This window comes from Sturnus vulgaris, chromosome Z (genome assembly GCF_052056855.1).
Source record: "Sturnus vulgaris isolate bStuVul1 chromosome Z, bStuVul1.hap1, whole genome shotgun sequence".
In the NCBI taxonomy this organism is placed as follows: domain Eukaryota; kingdom Metazoa; phylum Chordata; class Aves; order Passeriformes; family Sturnidae; genus Sturnus; species Sturnus vulgaris.
In genome coordinates, this window is record NC_142283.1 from 33,709,726 (window position 1) to 33,731,683 (window position 21,958).

The 21,958-nt window shown below is 37.7% G+C and overlaps 1 protein-coding gene across 2 annotated transcripts in view; it reads right to left on the minus strand.

Moving 5' to 3' along the window:
- Window positions 1-21,958, minus strand: part of DGKQ (diacylglycerol kinase theta) — an 87,678-nt gene that overhangs the window by 20,897 nt on the left and 44,823 nt on the right. For both annotated transcript variants that reach the window (XR_015799692.1, XM_014888120.2), the window contains exons 7-15: window positions 21,554-21,622; window positions 15,722-15,822; window positions 14,020-14,243; window positions 13,098-13,188; window positions 10,318-10,372; window positions 9,094-9,155; window positions 8,699-8,849; window positions 7,823-7,861; window positions 6,083-6,198 (exon numbers count right to left, since the gene is read on the minus strand). Coding sequence is in view for 1 of the 2 variants with exons in the window: in XM_014888120.2 (XP_014743606.1) it covers window positions 6,083-6,198; window positions 7,823-7,861; window positions 8,699-8,849; window positions 9,094-9,155; window positions 10,318-10,372; window positions 13,098-13,188; window positions 14,020-14,243; window positions 15,722-15,822; window positions 21,554-21,622 (908 nt within the window). In the remaining variant the exon portion in view is untranslated. The remainder of the gene's footprint in view (window positions 1-6,082; window positions 6,199-7,822; window positions 7,862-8,698; window positions 8,850-9,093; window positions 9,156-10,317; window positions 10,373-13,097; window positions 13,189-14,019; window positions 14,244-15,721; window positions 15,823-21,553; window positions 21,623-21,958) is intronic.

Genomic DNA, 21,958 nt, shown 5'->3' on the forward strand with positions numbered 1-21,958 from the left:
CTGGTGAAGCTGGCACACACTGCCCCTTCTTTACTCATCTTTCAGATCCTAGGAGACATTTCAGTTTGAAAAGATATCTGTTTTCTTGAAAAATAAGCCAAACAAGGGCTGTTTTGAGGGACAAACAGCCAAAAGAACCTCAATTTATTTTAGTTTTATTTATTTATTTAGTTTTATTTTACTGGAAAGGTTCCACTGCACACAAAACAAGTAGTTTGATGATAAAGAGGCTGAAGTTGTGCACACAGCTCTCTCCAAGGGAACCACCTTCATGCTAAACTGACAGCTGAAGTCAAAACACCTTTGGCCTTATATTCAGGCCTTATTGGAAAGGGGGAAGCAATTACTCAAAGCATGCCCAACACATAACAAGGGTAATATATTTGTTTCTGTTAAGCACATGGAAAGGATATTCATGGGCAGCAAAGGAAGTCCACGAAGATAATGCAAGCCACTGTCACCAAAAGGATTCCTTGAGTATTAAGTCAACAACTCAAGGATCCATACATCCCAAAGATACAAGTGGATTTTGTCCCCTTGAGCCATTCCAAGCATTAACAGAAAAGTAAGCAGAGCTCTGATGTTTTCAGAAGTGAAAGCCATCTTTTACTCCATCAGTTCCTGCATCATCATCTGTTGTATCCCACTTAGAATAGCTCTTTGATTATCATTAAGGTTGGAAGACAACTTTAGGATCAAGTCCAACCATCCACCCAGCACTGCCACTGTAATGCCTAAACCACTCAACCACATCACCAGCACCAGATGCCTCTAAAACACCTGCAGGAATAGTAACCTCCCCGGGCAACCTTTTCCAATGCCTGACCACTCTGACAGTGATAATTTTTTTCCTAATATTTAATCTGAATCTCCCATGTCTCAAATTAAGGCCATTTCCTCTTGCACAGCAAGAAAGACTGACGTCCACCTCACTACAGCAATGGAGTCACCCCGAGCCTCCCATTCTGGAGACTAAACAACCCCAACTCCCTCAGCCTGTTCCCATAAAACATGTTTTCTGGTCCTTTCATGATCCTTGTTCCCTTCTCTGGACATGCTCCAGCACCTCAATGTCCTTCTTGTAGTGAGGGGCCCAGAACTGGAAACAGCATTCACGGTGTGGCCTCACCAGTGCCCAGTACAGGGGGACAATCCCTGCCCTGGTCCTGCAGGCCACACTATTACTGATACAGGCCAGGATGCCATTGGCCTTCTTGTCCTCCTGGGCACACTCCTGGCTCATGTTCAGCCAGATGTTGACCAGCATCTCCAGATCATTTTGTGCTGGGATGCTTTCCAGCCACTCTGCCCAGCCTGTATGGAGTGCTGTATGGAGTTAAATCCCACGAGTAACATAAGGCAGAGCAGATCTGAAAGGAAACATCATGTCCCATGGGGTAACAGAGCACACTGTTCCCTTCCAGCACTCCTTGTCCAGCTTTTACTCTGCCCTACCCTCTCTCCCGTTCACTTCACATTTCTTCCTCTTCAGAGCTTTTTAAATATCTAAATTTAATTTCCAGCCATTTCAATTTTCTGAACAATACCAGCAATCTGAAACTTCAGGCTTGCTGTAATGCCTGGAAACTTGTGGAGTTTAAAAAAGGAGGGCTAACAAGATAATAAAAAGAAAAAAAGATGAAGTTCTGCAGCTTGAAGTAAACAAAAACTCTTTCAGAAAACAGTAAGAGCAAAGAAACCAGCCCAACACTGAAGTTGAACAAGTACCTTACTTGAATGTAACAAGAACATTTGATTATCTTCTTTTCTTCAGGAAATCAGTTTCTAAAAATACCGGTTTGGGACATTTAGAAGTAACATGCTCAACACATGTTTTATATTACTTGCTTTTACAGGCACGTTCTAATGCACTGGGTTTAAAACCAAGTAACTGAAATAATTCAAAAACGACTTAAGGGAATCACAACTATTTCTGAAACATGGTACACTCTAAGGCATTCAAAAACACAGCTGTGTTTTGTAAAGTTGTCTGAGATCTTACCCAAGTAACATAAATTCTTGCAAATACATATTTACAGTTTCTACTGTAAATTGCCAACTATATTTCTTGTCAAGTGTCAATACTGTACCTAAAAACCCCAAACCAGTTAAATATGTACCATGAATGCCACTGCAATTCACAAGCAGCTACAGCGAATGCCTGGAGCTAATAAACAATCTGTATGTAGTGTAAACTGAACAGTCCTACTACTCAAACCCACCTTTGTTAAGGTTAATTTACATCTTCCAATGTAAATTCCTAACTATATGCATTTAGATGCAGCTATTCAGCATAAAAAGCAGTCTTCAAGAAAGTGCTTGTCCTTACAGTAAATTTGCTTCCCATCACAACTCTTCATTAGGCTTAAAGGAGTAAGAAACACGGCTAAATGTCCAAATAAAGGCCAGCTTCTAAGAAAACAATTATTTTTTGGTAAGAATTAAAAACTCTTGACAGTTTGTATAGAGAGCAGGGCTGCTGCTGTGCTTTCTCAAGAACACACTCTGAGTTACAATTACAGACAGCCACAAGGGTAGCACCCTCATGCTGCACAATTTTAAAAAGTTCCTTAATAAAGCCCCATTGGGGACAGACGAGTGAGTTTATTACTGGGCAGAAGAGAGTATGTGACTCACAGCCTGAGGACTCCCTTCCCTCTTTAGCCCTGGCTTCAGTGCTGTGCTTGAGGAGTGAAATCTCAGAAGGGTTTTGTGTTGGCTGGCATTCAGGAAGGAATTTATTGCTTCTTTCTTAGAGACAGCTGAAGGAGGCTGTGTGATTTAGATGCTCTGACAGTCACTGTGAATTGCTTAATTTGTCAGGAGTAGCACAATGCAGCTTTAAACTGGGGCAAGATGTTTATTATCCATGCTAATCCCCTTTCCATTGACTGTACTGTGTAATCACATCTCACAACAAAATAAAACAAGGCAGTCTGTGCCACCTGCCTACCAGTGTGACAACCACACTGACACAGCACATCTTCCCGGGTGGTGGGCCATCTCCAGAAACTGCAGATATCTCTGACAAGTAGAATTCAACATTTGCAAACGTCTGCCAGCAGAATCTTCCATGTGCAAGGACTCAGAATGCCCCAAGCAAAAAGTTTTCTCCACCCTGGCCAGAAAAGACTCCTCATCTGATGAGAAATTATGTGCACAGTGTCACAACACTACTGAAGCAGCAGCGGGGTCAACCTCCAAGCCTGTTCTTTATTTTTTGGCTAACTGCAGAACTGGAAGAATCACAGAATCATAAAAATTAGAAAAATACCTGTAGCATCATTGATTTCAACTTTTGACTGAATACCACATTGTTGACTAGACCACAGCACTAAGTGCCATGTGCAGTCACTTCCTGAACACCTCCAGAGATTGGTGACCCCACTGCTTCCCAGGGAAGTCCACTCCAATGCTTGAAAACCCTTCCAGCAAAGGGTGAAAAAGGTGACAACCCTTTCAGAAGGGTGAAAAGTAATCGTTCATGTTTCAGCTAAAATGCTCATTTAACGACAATGCTTTTAAGGTGTAAATATTCGTGTGAGGGTTTAGTAGAATGAATGAAATGCAAAGTTTCATCTATTTGGGAACCTTCTACATATTTTCCTGCTACTCTTAATGAATATACACACAGTATATCAGAAGGCATTCCACTAGTAAAAGGCATTAGTGATAAAGCCACAAAAATCTGTGCTTGTATTGGCCTCATACAACTGTCTGCTGATTTCCTTGCTTGCCAGTACTGCAAAATAAGTTATGTTAAATTAGTTCTGAATTGAAAGATTTAGTCCTGCCATGTCTTTCACCTTGAATGGATACCAAAGAGTGAAACCAAACTGCCCCTGCAGTTCCTTACAAACAGCAGCTAAACAGCTTTATAAAATACCGCACCTTTTTTTTTCAGATTCCAGTCAAGAGAGTATTTTCATTTATTTGGGTATTGTGAAATGAAAAAGTGTTTGATTTAATTCCTAAAGGCCTCAAACAGCAGAACAGATCAACACATCTGACAACACTAACTGCTTGACTTCTAATAAGCAGCTTACACAAACTGATTCTGCACTCAGACTTCTCAGTAATGGTAACAGGAGACTGAATTGCTTTGGGTAGACCTGAGCATGCCAGACTATAAGCTCCTTAGAAGGTATATCAGGCACAAAGAAAGCAAATTTCACCTCAGAAAAATAAGACTAGCAACCTGCTAACCACCAATACTTCTGTGCTTTCACCAGTTTTTAAGAAGGGCTATTTTGGTTTGTTGTTTTTTTGTTGGTTGGGTTTTTCTTTCATTTAATTGGAAATTTGGAAAAATCATTAGTCGTTCATTCCCAATTTTTTTGTATTTCACTCACAAAAGAAATGTCAAACATGGTGTAAATTTAGTATTGTGTCAGTTCCTATGTATTTCCTGGTACTGTATTTGAATCATCACACATATAAAAAAAGATTAATATTATCGTAGGCTAAAAAGTCCAACTGCTACCCAAAGTAAAGACAATAATCATCCATTAGTCTACCCTGGGTAATTAGTGAATGGCATAAGCTGGGTGGACAATCATACAAAAACACCAAAACACTTGAAGTATAATTTAAATTAACTCTTGGCTCCTCTCAGTAAGCCGATCAAATATAAACAGCACATGCTGAAATGGAAACACAATGTTTGTGCCAGTGTACAGCACCTCTCTCCTGCTTATGTATTAGAAAAAAATCCCTGAACTGGAGTTTCTAAAAAATATCTTGCATCAGATAAGAGGTAGCAATATCCACATTTTCCTGGCATCAGGAAGTTCTCTTCAAACATATCCAGTATCAGAAAAACAGACACATGTAATCAACAAAGTTCAACTTCACACTGCAGACACCAAATATAGGCTCACAATGCATTTGTCTAAAAAACACCAAAAACAATCCAAAAGTTCATGCTGCTTTCTGCTTCTCATAACGGGTACTTTGAAACCTAGTTTGGACAAGAGGGCCTTGATTTCTAAGGACTTTACAAAACGTAACTCCTATGCACCCATAAGAACAAGGCTCTCAGTTTTTTAGGAGGGGTGTAACTTTAGATTTTGCCATTTGCATGTGAGCTCTACCTCTATTATCTACTCATATAAAAACTATAATTTTGCCTTCAGAAACCCTTGACAAGTGTAGGACTCATTTTTAAACAGTGAAAGCAGCTACATGAGTAAGCAACTGTGGCAGTTGAACTTGATACCCTCCTATATAAAGTTGTTTCATAATGCCCACTAATAATGGAATATTTTTGACCTTCTGTGACATTCCAAGAAGTCAAAGCAAGACTCTCACTTCATTTGCCATAATGCAGTTCCAGAAGGATAGTAACTGCAAGATACACAACACCTCAGCAGAAAGTAACTACGGCAACACTCTTTTTTGGACAGAACCTACATAATCCTGGTTAAAAATATCACTTCACTCAGTTAATAATTTTCTTCTTCGAACATTGACTCTACTTTATTAACATGAAACCTATTATTAAACAAACTGATTCACATGAAAGTGATTAGTAACAACAAGAATAAATCAGAATCAAGCCTCAATTATTGAAGGACTCTTGCACTAAGTCTTTCAGAAGGCTATGCTCTTCTGAAATCCTCAAGGAGTAAACAAGGTCAAACTGCCTCTGCTACAGAATGGGGGAAATTAAGATAATGTCACCGTGAAAACAAGCAGAAATATTTTATCTCACAGTTAGTGGGGAAACAGCTCCCATAACAAAGTTTTGTAAGCATTTTAAGACATACCAGCTGAAACCGAAACCACACTTAACGTTTTTATCATTGAAAGAAACAAAGAGAAAAGAATTGTTTTCCCCCCTTTATAATCGTAGTTAGGCAAGCTGTAGATTGACAATTGAATAGTAACAGGACAAATTACTTAACTCCCTGAATATATCTGATACATGAAGTATACACTCTGATGTATTTTTTTGTCACACTACTTAGAGTATGGCCTCCTTGAATAAAACATATTTTCATTTAGTTCTAGCAGAAAGAGTTTTAAGGCAGTTATTTTTTTTCTTTTAAAGACATTTTTAAAATTGAAACTTGTCTCTTACCATAACTGTAGGAAGCACCACAGCATTCAGAGGTTTGTCATTTACAACAGTATCTTTAACTAGCATATATATTCTTTCAGCTTCAGAAAAACATGAAATTTGGAGTACAACAGCACCTGTAAAGAGGCATCAGAACTACTTTTTATATTTTCTATTATTATTATTACATTTCATATTACAGCAAAAGTTTACTCAGTTTACTGAGGACATTATTCAGCAAACTTATTTTGCAGTTGTTTGTTATCAATTGAATTGTTACTCTGTTTTTAAACCTTCGTTCCTACCCTCAAAGACACGTCAGATTTTTGTTAAAGCAAAGCAACTTGACGGCAAGAACTGCAGCACAGAACTAATGCATATTTAAAGATTTCCTTTGAGCTTCAGGGTTAGGGCCTATTTGCATACTCTTTATCATGACTACCATTCTGTTCTCATCATCTACAAGTGACAGAGGTATCAGGTTTCATTTTGTAACCAATTATTAAAAATCCATTAGTTCTGTTTATTAACAATATCTCACTATGAATTACTGCAAGCAAATATTTGGGTGATAATCAAGTTTAGAACTGTATGTTGGCTTAGGTTCTGAATGGAGATGTTGGGGAAAAAAAAAAGAGAAAAGACAAAATAAACACCAACAAGTTAGTGTAAAGTAAGATATCTGGTGAGGAGGAAAACAGGGCAGGTTAAGACAAAAATGCAGAATGGACAGTTTATGAGATGTAGGCTGGTAACATAATCTGGCTGCGACGAAAAAGGAGAGTTAGGAAGTCATGAGAACCACAAAAATACAAGCACAAGAAGAAAGTGGCAATAAAAATCACATACAAGCAAAAACACCTAAAAAACATATGCATGTAAATTTAGTTTAATGATGCTGTGACATAGGATGAGTACCACAAAATCAAATATGGAAAGGAGAAGGTACATCTGAAAGCTTTACAGCTTTTCCTATGAAAAGATGAAAATCAATCAATATCAATTAGTCATGTGAAGACGGCAAATAGCACAAAGGAGACACACACATCAGCCTTTAAAACCATGCTATAGAAAGAACTATTTAGCAGACGTGGAAGTTAAGCCTGCCAAAGGACATGAAATATCTGAACTATCGATACTTAAACATACAGAAGAGAAAATTCTACACTTCACATTTTTACCAAACGCAGATCTCTACGTGACCACTGCACTAAAGCTGCCCAGAGCCACTGCTACTCCAGCTATCAGAAGCCTCATGGCTTCTCTGATTTCACTGAAACAAAATTCATACAGCAAAAGCAAAGAAACAGCTCAAAGGATGAATATATTTATTTTCTTCCACTTTCAGCCATTGAACTCTAGCTCTTAGCATTGCTAGGAAACAGTGACTATGAAACAGTCCCACTGAGTCCAAAAGCGTACCAAATTTTGAAGTATTCTCCAAGTCAAAGAGAGTATACTTGAAAGATTTTTAACAGTTCTGTGGTGTTAGATTATTCAGTTGAAGTGCAACTTCAAAACTCATTTTTATGATGAAATATTACCGCGTTCTGGTACACAAGGCATGAAGCCAACCTTTTAACTTTTTTTCATAAGGTAACACTAATCCACTGCTCTTCATAAATACAATGTGTTACATTTTACCTGAAGGGCTTTTTCTTACGCCGTAAGACTAACCTACTCTGAGCTTTCAGCCTGTAGTATTAGGCTGCAGTTTTGAACATAGACATTGTTTGCAAGACTAAAAATTTTAATGCTTACCTTGCGCTTGATAAACATGACTCACCGATACTACATTTGCTGCAAAGGGTAAAAACATAAACACATAAAACCTTGGGTACATTTAGAGTAAATATTTAAAGTATTTGAAAAAGTTACATAAATATAATATAAATAAATATTAAAAGTTATACAAATACAGGGAGAACCTCCAGCTAACACTTTCCCTGTCATGTGTACTTTGCAAGTAAGAAAAGCTAAATTGATTTTCATAAAAGGTGACTAAGAATTCCTTCTGGCATTTCAAGTTTAATTCCTCTTGAAGTGACATAAAAGATTGGGAAAAATGTTTTGTTTCCTGCAACAAAAAGCAGGATACATTCCTGACACTGTTTATACAAAGTATTGGTTGAAGGAGTATTATGAAAATTCAATCACACTTCTTTGAAAAAGAAAAATAAATTCTTTTCCCTGAGTGTTTGTCCATATGTGTGTATACACACTGCTCATACTTCCCCATGATGGGGCACAGAGCTCATGACTAACATGGAGAACAGTCCAGGCAAAAAGTGTCAGAGGTTAAAAAAGGCAAGGGATATTCTGTGGTTTAAGGTATGTATGATTCTTCTAAAAAGTGATGCTTTTTCACACAAACATACAAAAAAAGAAAAAAAAAAGATGTAGTCACATAACTAGAATAATGTAATAATTATTCTGTAAATAATGAGCTGTCACATCTCTCCTGCAACTGTGAGCATGTTAAAATGATTTTAGAAGCCCACATGAGAGCAAAAGGCAGAATGATTTTTTTAAAATCAGGTAAGAAAAAGTTAAAGTTATAAGAAAAATGAGCAATTGATGCTACAACATTTTGTTCTGTACAAATTAATGTGTCTGAAAATGTACCTGTTTACTTACTTTTGATAGCTAATTCTTCCTTGAGAATATTTGTGTATTCTTCAGGGGAAAGTTGAGGTGGAAGGCCACCAACAAATAAATTTACTTGTACAATGGATTTACTGTTTTCCACAATGTAAAATCTTGTTTGATTCATCTGACGTATTGAAGTCTACCAAAATAAAGGAAAATAAATGACATGACATTTGGCAAAAAGATACTGTGAAGCAAAATCCAATAGTTCTGCACTTAGTAATCACATCCTCTATGCCTAGAGAATATCAGAAACAAACTTCAGTTCAAGCACTTAGCTTCTCTGCCCTTGAGCCTTCTTAGAAGGTAACCAATAATGCACTTTTTCTGTAAGAAACAGGACTTCATACTTGCTAAAAAAAAAGTTTCTTTTTCAGATCTACCTTTCTTATGTCCTTGAGTCTGTTAAGAACCAGTTCCTGATTGTCCAAGACCATGCGCTGAACTGGAGAGAGCAAGAACATTGATCATGTTAGAGAGCATGTAAATTATTATCAGGCTCAATTACACAAAAAACAATCAGAATAAAAATTAGGGGTAAAGTATAGCTCTGTGTACAACTAATTTTCTCATAAAGGACCATGTAGACCTGGACTACTTCTTACCCAACAACAAAAACACATAGGTGCTTGGAACAGTCTGGCCTTTTCCAAAGTTCTTACACACCATCCTCCTTTAAAAAAAGGCAGAAATAGCCTGAACTCAATCAAAGACAAGCAGTACTTTGGTAATAATCTAACAGTTTGACACTGTTTAAAGAAGACTTCAAAACTACATTTCCTAACAAGTACAAAAATAACCAACTTCTGTGTTTTATCAAAATATTAAAACAATTTTAACAACTTCCAGTGAATGTAAGGTTGCAAATGATGCTTTAAAACAGAGCACCAGAAACCAATCAAGGTTATGACATTCATAAAGCTACAATAACCTTATAAAACAACTTCCCAATAATGCTTGCAAATGAAGCAAAGCATCGAGATAGTATTTGAACGACAAAGGTATTTATTCAGCTGTGGTCAGAGCATTAGACTACTTAAATGTCTTCATTTATTTCTCCATGCAACCTTACAATTACTGAAGCACAAAAGGATGTCAACTTGGAGAACACCAGCCTAGCTCCCGCAGGATCAGAAAACACTTGAGCAATGCTAGGACTACATATTTGTGTTCTTCCTAACACACAAACATATTACTTGGACTGTCTTAGACACAGACTTACTCTTTTTCAGGGGCTGTGTCAGGAGGAAAGAAGATAGTGGAAGACATTTGAACTTTAGAATTAATCTTTAATAAATATTAAAGTTATTAATAAAAAACGGCAATTAAGAGAATTATGTCAGTTAAACATAGCTCCACAAAACAGGGCAAAAAAGTAAATAACCCACCAGAAACCACAAATGAGTTTTTATGTAATAATGCAGGGGAACCTTATTCCCACAGGACTGAAAAGAATCAGCATCAGTTTGGATTAAATATTTCAACATTTTCATGAAGTTTCACTTGTGGTTTTTATTGTAGAAAATGAACTGTGACTGTTAAAATGGGGAAAAAAACCCACAGAGATCAGATGTGTGTTTGGCCAATGCTCCTTCACCTTCCTTTACCTTGCTTACTGCCCATAAGGACTTCCACCAATTTGAAATTCTGGAAGCACTCCGTCTGCCAAAAGATACAACATGTAAATGCAGCTTCTGAGCAACAAAATTCTGCCAGATGTTTACTTTATTGTGTGTTATATCCTGTATATAGTGTATAACAGAGCACGGAAAATTAAACGTCTTTTAAAAATTAAGTATTTTTAAATCAACCATGATGTTATTCTAACCTACTCTTTCCAAGACAGGAATAATCTTCATTTTATATACTCATAGCATCACGCTCCCATGCTCCTAAAAACACTGGCATTCTCACAGCCACATTGTGAAGGGACTCCTGTATACAGCACAGTTAATCTCATTCCTGCTTCAGCAATGAGCAGCTCATCTGGGGTATTTCCTGAGTGTCCTTCCAGAGAAAGCATGCAGGACTGTTCTTGGAGAAGATGGCACAGGAACTAGCTTGGCAAAAGCAGGCTGACCATTCCCCATCTCCTGGGACACGCCAGGCACTGATGTAACAAAACCCATTTCACATGAGCCACAATCTCTTCTCCAAGCTACTGCCAGGGACCACTCAAGCTCCTTTCAGCTGCACCAGAAGAGCTGGCACAGCCAAGACCTGAACCATTTATGACAATGACTGAAACCCTGCAAACATATGGCACTCAGGAATGAGGAAGGGTCTTAAATTTTGACCTTGAGACTCAAAAGACAAATGATCTTGCTTTATGTGTCATGAATGGGGGTGTTAAGAGCCATAACTGCCTCCATAACTGCCTACATGTGCTTTGCCTGATATTTGATGAGAGCGACTTGGAGCACAGGCAAAACCTGGATATTAAAAAGAGATTTCCTGTATGTACATGTTTATACAGAGAAACAAATACAGCATTAGAAAATTATCACTACTAGAGAAATTGCAATTGAGCCAAAGAATGAAGTCTCTTTCAATATATAGCTAGCTGCCCAAATAAAGAGATGTGAAGATCTTTCACTAATGGAGTTTCCAACTCTACTGTTTGACAGTTGTTTTTTTCAGATGAGATAAAACTTCAGACATGGCTGTTCCTATTTTTGTTAAAAGGTCCACAGCACTTGAGGAAATTGACTGACAACAAATCCTGGAAGTATCCTGTAGCCAAAACAAGCTGCATGGTTTACACAGCTGGATACACCTAGACAGATGTACGATTATCACTTACTGCAGAGAGTTAGTCACATGCATGTTCCTATGTACCCTGTAAATAACCACATCACCCCCTCCGAGCACATGGCTGTGCCCTGGAGCAGTGGAACTGTGCTGATTTGCTGGTGTGCTCACAAGCCCCAGGTGTTGACTAAAATGTGCACACCACAGCTTTGTATCTCCACATTGGTGAGGCTGGGCCTGCCAATGGCTTGGCATGCTAGCAAAGTCTACTAACATGTTTCCTGAAATTCATGCTGTTTTGGCACCAACCCTAAGAAGGACAGGCAGATAGAAAAGAAATTATTGTCCAAGGAACGCATGTGCATCTACAAGATTACAAGACGTATCTAAAATTTTCCAGTGATGTGGGAAGCAGTGCAGACAGCAAAGAACATGGGTGTTGTTTCAACCTTGAGTCCTTCCTTGCAGCCCTTGGGTGCTACAGAGATGCTATATGCCACCATAGGAAGAAAATTTCTGCAGTGCTTTTCAATATTTTTATAAATTGCTTGGATGAAGAAATCAAATGTACTGTGAGTTTCCTGATAATACTAAGCTCAGAGGAAATGTGGACACCCTCAAAGGGAGGGGACCCTTACTGGGAGATGTGGATGTGCTAGGGGGCTGGGCAATCACCAACCAAATAAAATTTTTAACAAGAGCTACTGCCAGATTCTCAACCTGGGACGGGGTAATTCTGGGTGACACAGTTTAAGATGGATATCAACCCACCCGAATGTGTCCAGAGCAGAGTGACCAAGAGGATGAAAAGTCTTGAAGTCAAGACTTTCAAAGACCTCTCTGAGGTCACTTGGTTTGCTCACCCTGGAGAAGAGGAGGGTGAGGGGTGACATCATGGTCAACAGCTTCCTTAAGGTGGGCAGAGAAGGGAGAAGTGCCAATTTCCTCTCTCTGGTGACCAGTGATAGGACCCAAGGAAAAGAGAGTGAAGCTGCATTAAGGGGAATTCAAATTAGATGTTAGGAAAAGGTTCTTCACTGAAAGAGTGGCTGGTACTTGGAACAGGATCCCTAGGAAAGTGTTCATGGCAGCAAGTTTGTGAGAGTTCAAGTGTCTGGACAATGCTGTTAGTCACACACTTCACTTTTAGGTAATCCTGCAAGGAGCAGGAAGTTGGACTCAGTGATATTTATGGGTCCTTTCCAACCTGGGATATTCTGTGATTTTACAATTTCCTTCAAAGCAGCATAAAGAATTAAGAGACAAGCATGATCACCCTAACAGTGATTGTCAATTTCCCAATAAGGTAAAATTATCTGAGTAGCAACATACGTAAGTGTGTTTTAAATATTTCAAGACAATAACAACCAGTAAAAAAATGCTGCACCCCAAGAATCATGGTGTTCATGCACATAAATACGCTTGGCCCAGAAACACTCATGGTACCATCCAGTACAGAGCAACCATGCCTACCTACCCTGAAGATTGTGTTAAGCTTTGAGCAGCATGCCGGTCATGAAAGATCATCTGCCAAATGCTAACAACATTTACAATAACTGTGAATTCAGAGACTGCAATTTTCCTGAAGCAAAAAATACATACTTCCAGGGTCACTCACTTAGGATCTTTCACTTACCTGCCTTCCAAGTAACGGGAGCACTTCTTTGATCACAGTCTGCACAATGCTATCCTTTTTTACTCGTAGAGAAACATATGCCATTCCCACCCTAAGAAGAAAAATACTTATTTTAGGATGTATCCTATGTGTACTTTTTTAAACTAAGTATAGAATTTTCTCAAATATTTTCATTAGTTGAAGAAAGTTGTTCACTGAGACTCGTGACAGATGTATCAGCACTGCACACAAGAAAACACTTTCATCTCAAGGAACTACTAGTCACAACTGCAGCACTACAGATTAGCTACTTCCCAACCACAAAAATAACCTGCAAGTCTTTTATAAAACTTGTCAATGCAGTTGTAACAGCAAAATGAACACATCGTTAAATTTTATCCCACAGGCCTTCAGAAATTAGTATGTCCAGACCACTTTGTTTCCACTACTCAACAATTTTGAATTCATACTGTCTCAGTGGGAAATTGTATAGGTTTTTTTTTTTTTTTAATTTTAATTCTTTTTCCTCCTCATCTCTCATGGGAAGTTGTAGTAGTTCTTCCTACTAGAACTGTAGTTCTTCCTACTTCAAATTTCTTTGAAAAAAATCTATCAATTTTTCAAGTGATGTGTATGTCATCATTTGTTTACAGATGTAGTTAATGTAAAGTTGCATCTTTCTAACCAGGCACATGATAATAGAACTGCACAAGTTGCACTGCATGCTCCATGCATGTAAAGAAATCCGAGAGTTTCCAGGCATGGAAATTAATGTTATGCATACTACCCATTCAGAAAAATGAACAGAAGAATCCTGAAATACAGAAACTACACTCTTTGTTAGAGCTCTGCAGCTTCAAAAACTAAAGCAAACAGGGCTAGACTACAGATGACAAATATAGCCAAGAAGGATAACCTTGTGATCAAGAAGGAAAAAACTCACTTTAGCCAGGCAGGATAAATTCTGATCACTTCCTCGTCCTTTGGTTTGGCTCTGATGATCCAAGCTTCAGGAACAGATTCTCGGAATACTGAGCCCAAGTTGCTGTCCTCTGCAGCATCATTCCTGTTGATAACATCATCAGAGAGCAGCACCTGCTGTGTAAAGGTCTGAAGCTCATACTCCTGCTGGTCATCATTTATGTAGTACGCCCTCAAAGCAGCCTCCTAAACACAGCAAGATAAATTAACATTTACTTGAAAAGACACCACTAATACAAATGCAGCCATAGACATTCTAAATATCTGATTTATGAAATGAACCTTTAATGCATGTTCTAACCTCAGAGCAGTGAATACATAACAACGGAAAAAAAAACCAAAACAAGAGTGAAGTTTTGAAAACAAATTTCAGTGAACATGAAAGAGAACTTGAGATATCAATGCATTTGAAGACAATCCACAGTATTTTTGGCAAGCAATAGACATTGTAAGATCAAATGTAAAAATCCAGGTCAAATAAATCTACACACATAAATGCGAAATTTACTCCACAAAGAAAATAGTAAATTACACCTGATTGCATCCAACTCTACTACTCAGTCTTCTTGCACTAAGGGATGCTAAAATTTAGTGAGCTTCTCAGCCACGAAGCTGCCCTAAACCCACACACCTGTGAACAGGAAAGAGCTGTCCTTGCAAGATGAAAACAGGAATTTTACATCCACAGTGGGCCCATGCCTGTAGCACCTCTGCGAACACAGATGCTGCAGTCAATACAGCTCATATATTAGAAATTGTATTCCTCTACTCTGGTATTAAAAGCACCAACCTAGTAAAATGTGATTGAAAGGCAAGTGGCACTCCTAAATAAAAGTGTTTTCAATCCTGTACATAGTTTTTCTTAAATATCTTTGACAGGTAAACTACTACTACTAAAACTACAAACCTTTTGCAAAACTCCTGATGATTTTGAGCACAGTATTAAGATAAAAATCCTAATGATCTTTAGCTTTATATTGTCAAAATTCTGCTGTAATATATTCTTCGGACTTTGCCAAGTCTGTTATGACTCTGAGACCCCATCATACACAATTCTATTGCAAACCACCCTATTTCCCCTTTGGGATTTATCTCTCACAGCATGGGGTCTCTGCCTAGCCCAGTAAATAAAGATCTGTACAGCACATTTGATTTAGTACTAAGTAATTTTTCCATCCCAGATGGAGCACTGGAAAAGCTAGGGAGTGGTCAGTATGTGATTAATGATTGACTGTTTTCACAGCCAAGGGGTGGAGATAACTATAACAAGCTTTAGTGTTCAAGGCTGATTAACTGAAGCACAATATTGGTGGGTGTCCAGGATAAATACCATACCACTACCACAGAAAAGGAGCAAGATCTAAGGAACTGGTTATCCTGTATTGCTTGTGTCGGTAAAATCAGGCTTCAGAGTAACACCAGAAAGCAGAATATCTGCTTAACATGTGATACTGTGGTTGCCATTATGCTACAGATATGGAAGCCACCATTTTCTCAGATGCTCTAAAATAAAAGCACTATATGAAGTCAAATTACATTGTAATATTATAGCCTATTCACAGATTGTTGTTGTTTAGTTACATTTATAATACTTAGCTTTTTATTATTGTAATATAAAATTATATGTATCACATCGGAAAATTGACCCTCATTGGGTATCTTACCACAACTTCTTCATTTTTTGCAATTCTTGGAACTGAAATTAGCCGAAATTGATTGCGTTTCACTGCATCATTCCCATCAAATATCTTCAGTGTTTGTTTACCTGAATAGAAACAATTGTATTTCATTAACACACACACACCTTGAATCAGAAAGTATCTGAATAGGAAGTAAAAGGAAAGTACCTGAATACTAAAAACCTGCTTTAAACCCACTGAAATGTTTCTTCTTGGGAATATTCCTTGTCATAGAACAAGCTTTGAGGCTGAGTATTTTAAATATTGTTTTGTTACTGTTCATTAAAACAAGGGTACATTCAGAGAGGAAAGAGGGAGAAGTAATCACAGTTTTATCCTGGCTTTTGATGTAACTGATATAACCAGACTGTGTATGTTATCGCTTCTTCATCCTCAGAATTCATTATTGACAAGTTGAATAATTTGAAGACCAAGACAAAGTGTCACCCCCTTCAGAACAGCTCCCAAAGCACTGCCAATTCTGAGAATGTGCTTCCAAAGGAAGTCCCTAAGATGGCTGGTTAAGTACACAGGTAATCGGAGGAAAATACAGGGACAATGGAAAAACTGGAAGAAAGAAGGTACAGCAAATGAAGACCTTCAGCCTTTTGCTGTGTTTCACTTCACTAAAGCCTTATCAAGTCCGTGCTCAACCTGTTGAGCTCAGATTGTTGCACAGACATCGTGAAAGGGTGAAGAGTGAAGGATTTCAGGTTCACCTTTCACGAAAATGGATTATGACTCAGCTACAGGCTGCTGTATGACAAAGTCTTTCTCTTAAACACTGTTTTAAAGAGTAATAGCAAAGTGCAACCAAATTGTCATAAACCAGGCAGGTTTTGAGATGTTTTAGGAACAAGTTAATATTACCAATGCATTACATCTCTCCTTACTGCCTCTGGAAAGGAAACCAAGTTAATCAATCCAGACCAAGAAGAAGATTCCATGAAGAAGACCTTGTATCCTCTCCTGATCACATCTTTATGAAGACATCTGATGATCTGCTCAGTTTTGCAGGTTCTTGCAGGTACTCCTCAGAGAGCTGATGTTTTATAGCAGACATAACTATTTCTCACTAACAGAATATGCCCTTTCTATTGCAGTGTTGGACTGAATGATTAACAAAAGTCACCCATTGTATTAGCACAGTGTTACAGTCTGATCTCACAACAAATCTGTACACCTGCATTCATCATCAAGTAGCACAATCACCAGGAGCTATCAAGTACAATTTTTGAATGTTAGAAATATTAAGTGAAAGCCACATATACCAGCTGTAATGCCCACACAACTGGTTAATCATGCAGTCTGTTAACACATTGTAAAGGAGATGTGTCCCTTACAGCTTGGAAATACTTTGCAGTACAGAATAAATTTGAGAGTCTTTTGCTCTCAAATAATATCAGCATTTAGGTCCAATGAAACACATTAGCAAATTACCATTTACCATAGAAAGATTAAAAAGGAGAAGTGGAACTGGAGGAAGAAAACCACCTCTAACTGATGACTGATAAAAAGCATGCAAGAATCCAGGCAGAAATGTGCATCATTGGGTATCTCAATGCTGCAGTGGCAGACTATGAGGAAAGACTGAAATGTATAACTACTTAGCAAGGACACTTCAGTGCTAGCTTTCTTGAACTACCTGAAACTAAATATGTCTAATCCACCTATTTCTGCTTCAGTGTGTGTTCTCCAATTTCAGTCAAAAGCAGACACCACAGAACTAAAGGATTAACTAGTACTTATGTGTGAAAGCAGTCTTTAAAAAATGAGATTCTAACCCTCAAAGAAAAATCATGATACCCTAATTCTCATGACCTTTACTCCTTATTCTTAGATGTGACAGCTACACTTGGACTTCTTTTTCAGAGTAGACATGTCCACTTCTTAAGGATATTTTTCTTAATCAATTCCACTGGTCATGGCACAAAGTGTGTGCAAGGACATTCTCGCTATGTAACATGAAGACCTCACTGCACAGCAAAGCAGTCCCCAGGACCACCTCCCATCCTACTCCAAAGTCATCCTAGTCTCTCCTGGGACAAAGCTGACTATGTTGACTGGTCCAGTGGAAAGTGTCTTACCCATGTCATGGGGCTGGGACTAGACGATCTCTGAGGTCCCTTCTAACTCAAACCATTCTATGATTTGAAGTGCCTTTGTAGGTTGCTCTTATGAGATACTAGTTGGCCTAAGAGAATCCCTAGCAATTGTAACTGGAGAATTTTTTATGAGCTCTCCATGTCTTAAAAACAGTCAAAGAACAGTTGGATTGACTCTCAAAATAAACTGGTTTACAAGAACAAGTTTAGATCTGTGGACCAGTAGTAATGTCCTAAACTCAAGCATATTTCTTAGATAAAAAAACATAATGCTGCTAATCTGATATGACATTCAAAACCTTACTGAACATGACAAACTGCTCTGAGTAACCTGGCTTGAACAGGAGGCTGTTCTAGATAACCTCTGTACCGCCTCCAACCTCAGCCATGCTGTGACTCTTTGGAGGGAAGCCTGTATGAGAGATGCATGTACAAAGGAAAACAGACAGAAACAGAATAAATAAAATAGTTCGGGTTGGAAGTGGCCCTCAAGGATCATGGAGTACAAGAATTGTGACAGGGACATCTTTCACTACATCAGATTGCTCAGAGCCACACCCAAGCTGGTATGACACGTGACTTTTCAATTCTTTTTCTGATATGGAAAGTAGTATCACCATGGATTTTCATTTTTCCAGTCACAGTGGAAAAATTATGAAAAGATAAAAATTCACATTTTTATCATAGTGATTGTTTCTGTTGTCATTTCTTTTTAGCCACAATATAAGGAAGATAGAAATATCAACTCTTACTTCTAAAGTACCCTTGAAACTCAAAAACCACAGCATTGAGGCCATAGCACACATCAGAAAGTGACCTACTCCTTTAAATTCTGCTGGATCTATGTCAGAAGGATTGGAATTCTTTAAGACAGATTTCTGTCAGAGTGATCTCCATAGTAACCACAGCATAGACAAATGTTAACCAAAAGACACACTGTGTCCTGGGTGACCTACTTTAGAGCTAACACAACTTGAGAAAACAAGTGAACACTGGTTTCTGACAGCACAGCTGATGTTCTGAGTATGAACTTGCATAACACTATCAAAATCTCTGCTGTTTTCTCTAGCAATCCAGAAAGTAGACAACCATCTGAGAATAAAAACATTCATCCAAGTTCTAGTACTTGTTTTCATTTGAAGTGCCTTTGTAGGTTGCTCTAATGAGACACTAGTTGGCCTAAAAGAATCCCTAGCAATTGTAACTGGAGAATTTTTTATGAGCTCTCCATGTATTAAGAACATTCAAAGAACAGTTGGATTGACTCTCAAAAGAAACTGTTTACAAGAACAAGTTCAGATCTACGAACCAGTTAATGCTGTTAATCTGGTATCCATCACACAAAAAAACCTCCTCAACTTTATCAATGAAAAATCCTATTTAACTTTGTCACTGTCCTCCTCACAGGGGACACCTTTACTGCAAGCCAGTGAAAAATGGCTTGCTTGCACATGAGCTTCTGGAAGTACATTAACCAAAGAACAAGCAGCTATGTACTGCAATTAGTCATCCAGAAATCTGAGTCAAGAGCACATCCAACACATGTAAATTTCTTTTTCTTACCATGGGATACTGAACTGAAAATAATCTGTTATTCATGCTTACCCTTTCCAAGGAGAAAGTAACTACAAAAGGTTAACTCCAGGCATAATTTACCTAAGCGTGGAATTTGATTTCAGAGTCTAAGATAGCAAGTTTTCCTGGGAAAAGGATAAAACAGCATTGGATGAGTCCAAAGTTCATGTTCCCTTTGACTTCCAAATCCACACAGGCAGGACATGGCTTCTGAAAAGACTTACATGTGGCTTGTGACTGAGATAGGAAAATGATGTGGTCATGAATCCTTTTGTCACTTAAGAAACTAGAGGCCTATACTGAGTGCAACACTGTGAAAATTACTCTTAAAAGACTAAACTCTAGCAACATAGCTTAACAAGAACCACTCTTCCAAATAACTTGTGTTATTTACATGCTTTATGCTCTCCTTCTCTACTGCTGCTTCATATTACAACAGTGGGGACTATCAAATTTTGGTTTATTTAAGTGTTAGGATTCATAACCCACATGTACTTTTTCTTTTTTTTTGCCCTTGAAAAGAGCCTTTTAGAATCCCAGATTTCTTCCTCCCACCCTTCCTTTCCTCCCTTCTTTCTTCCTCTGGCTCTTTCTCTTCCACAAGAGCCATTTGCAGGTGTGTGCTTTCTCTGAACTTGTTTTCTTCAGCAGCTCAAACTCCCCTAGTTTCAATTTTGTAGCACAAATCTGTGTTAACAGCTGTCCTCCCATTCTGATGGACACTTCTTAACCCTTCTTTTAGTTTTTAAAGCCTTTCCAAGCATCTGCTAAGGAATGTGTGACATGTTTATCTGTAAGCAGTTACAGAAGAACACAATGCCCTTTTTATGAAAGCTTAAAGTTTTCTTAAGTATCTTTAGGGGAAAAATCCCTCTCCATATGCTGTCCTTGCTTCTTCTGGAAAACAGTTTATGCTGCTATTCTTTTTAAAAACAGAACTAATGACACTTTACATGACCTTTGAACATATTCCATCTATTGCTGCTTTCTCCAGTCCAGACACAGCCTGAACAAATGACATATTGAAGTTTGTATCCTGCCCTGAATTTTCATATATTTTTTTCTTCTTTTGGGAAGGCTAAACTAGAGCTGGTTTCGATGACTGACTAATGCTTTCAATGAATCCAGTTGAAATACCTGGATACATTATTTGCTCTTTTTGACAGTCATAAGGGAAATAGGCTTAATTGCTGAAATGTAAAAGTCCTCACACTCAACCACTTAAGTCACTTAAAACACTGGAAAAAGTGAAAGTTGTATAGATAAACTATAGTTAGAGCATTTTCCCATAATAAGGAAGTATGGTGGTGGATCATAACTTAAAGAACATTCAGGAACTAAGAAAGTAAAACAAGAGGATGCTTGAGATCTCTTCCATAACTGATTTAACTACTTATTGAACTGAACTTTTTAAAATTCCAAATAACATTTGAACAATTAGTCTTTTAATTTTGCAATAACTTCAGGATTTAAAGAAAAAAAAGTATTTATTGATTTGAAATATCTTTTTACAAGAATTCTGCAGCTACTTTAGGTAGCATATACCATGTTGTTCTACTTACTAATACAGATATAGGGGTGGGAAGCTCCTAAACTGCAGTTTTACCTCACCTTCTAAAAAGCAAGAATTTGATTGTTACCAACCCCAGAAAACTCCACACACTCAAAAATTTAACTGCATAAAAATCAGCCAGCCCAGTTCAGTCCTGTTTACTGCAATATGCCCAAGCCAAAAAAGAGTTCACCTCATCAAAATTTGGATCCAGTGAACTTAAAGCAAAAGGCTCTGAAAAGACATTGCTGTCTGCCCTTTAAATTTGTTGCTTATCTGTGAATTGTTAACACCATATTTTCTTTCTTCTATTACCAATTTGAGAGAAATTGCCTATTTGACAAGGTAACAAACAGATTGCCACTTATGTCAACCTACCAATGGAAAATACCAAGGAGATATTTGTAATGCCCTGGATAAATGTGTTGGACCGTAACTTTGGACCTGAAATTAAAAACTAATCTTGGAAAAACAACCATTTAATATTTTGTCATATGGCAATACAAGTTAAGATTATATGAATCAAGATTATTATATGAATAAATAAATGGATGACTATTCATCCCTTACTAAAATTTTGCTTACTTGAATCAGTTGAAATTTGGATATCTTTTGTTGATCCTTGTGATGAGCCATCAACATCATCATCTTCATCTGTAAAAGCAGACACATTTTAATAAAGGATTTTTGTTAATTTGAACGGAGGGAAGAAGGTGTTTGTCATTTAAGAACAGTTTCCATCAAACAAGATAACACAAAAGGAAAAGCACACTATCTTTTTCTACCTATTTTATGATAATAATTCATACATTTAAATAGCAATAAAAAAAATCTGCATTGTCATGTAGCTACAGTGAAGACATACATGCGATCCTTATACTATTAGCTCTAATATTGCAACTACTGCATTTCATTCTTTTCTGAAGTCATGATGCTTGACTATCATCGAAGTATGAATGGTTTCCATTAAGTTTTAAGTTAGCAAATCAA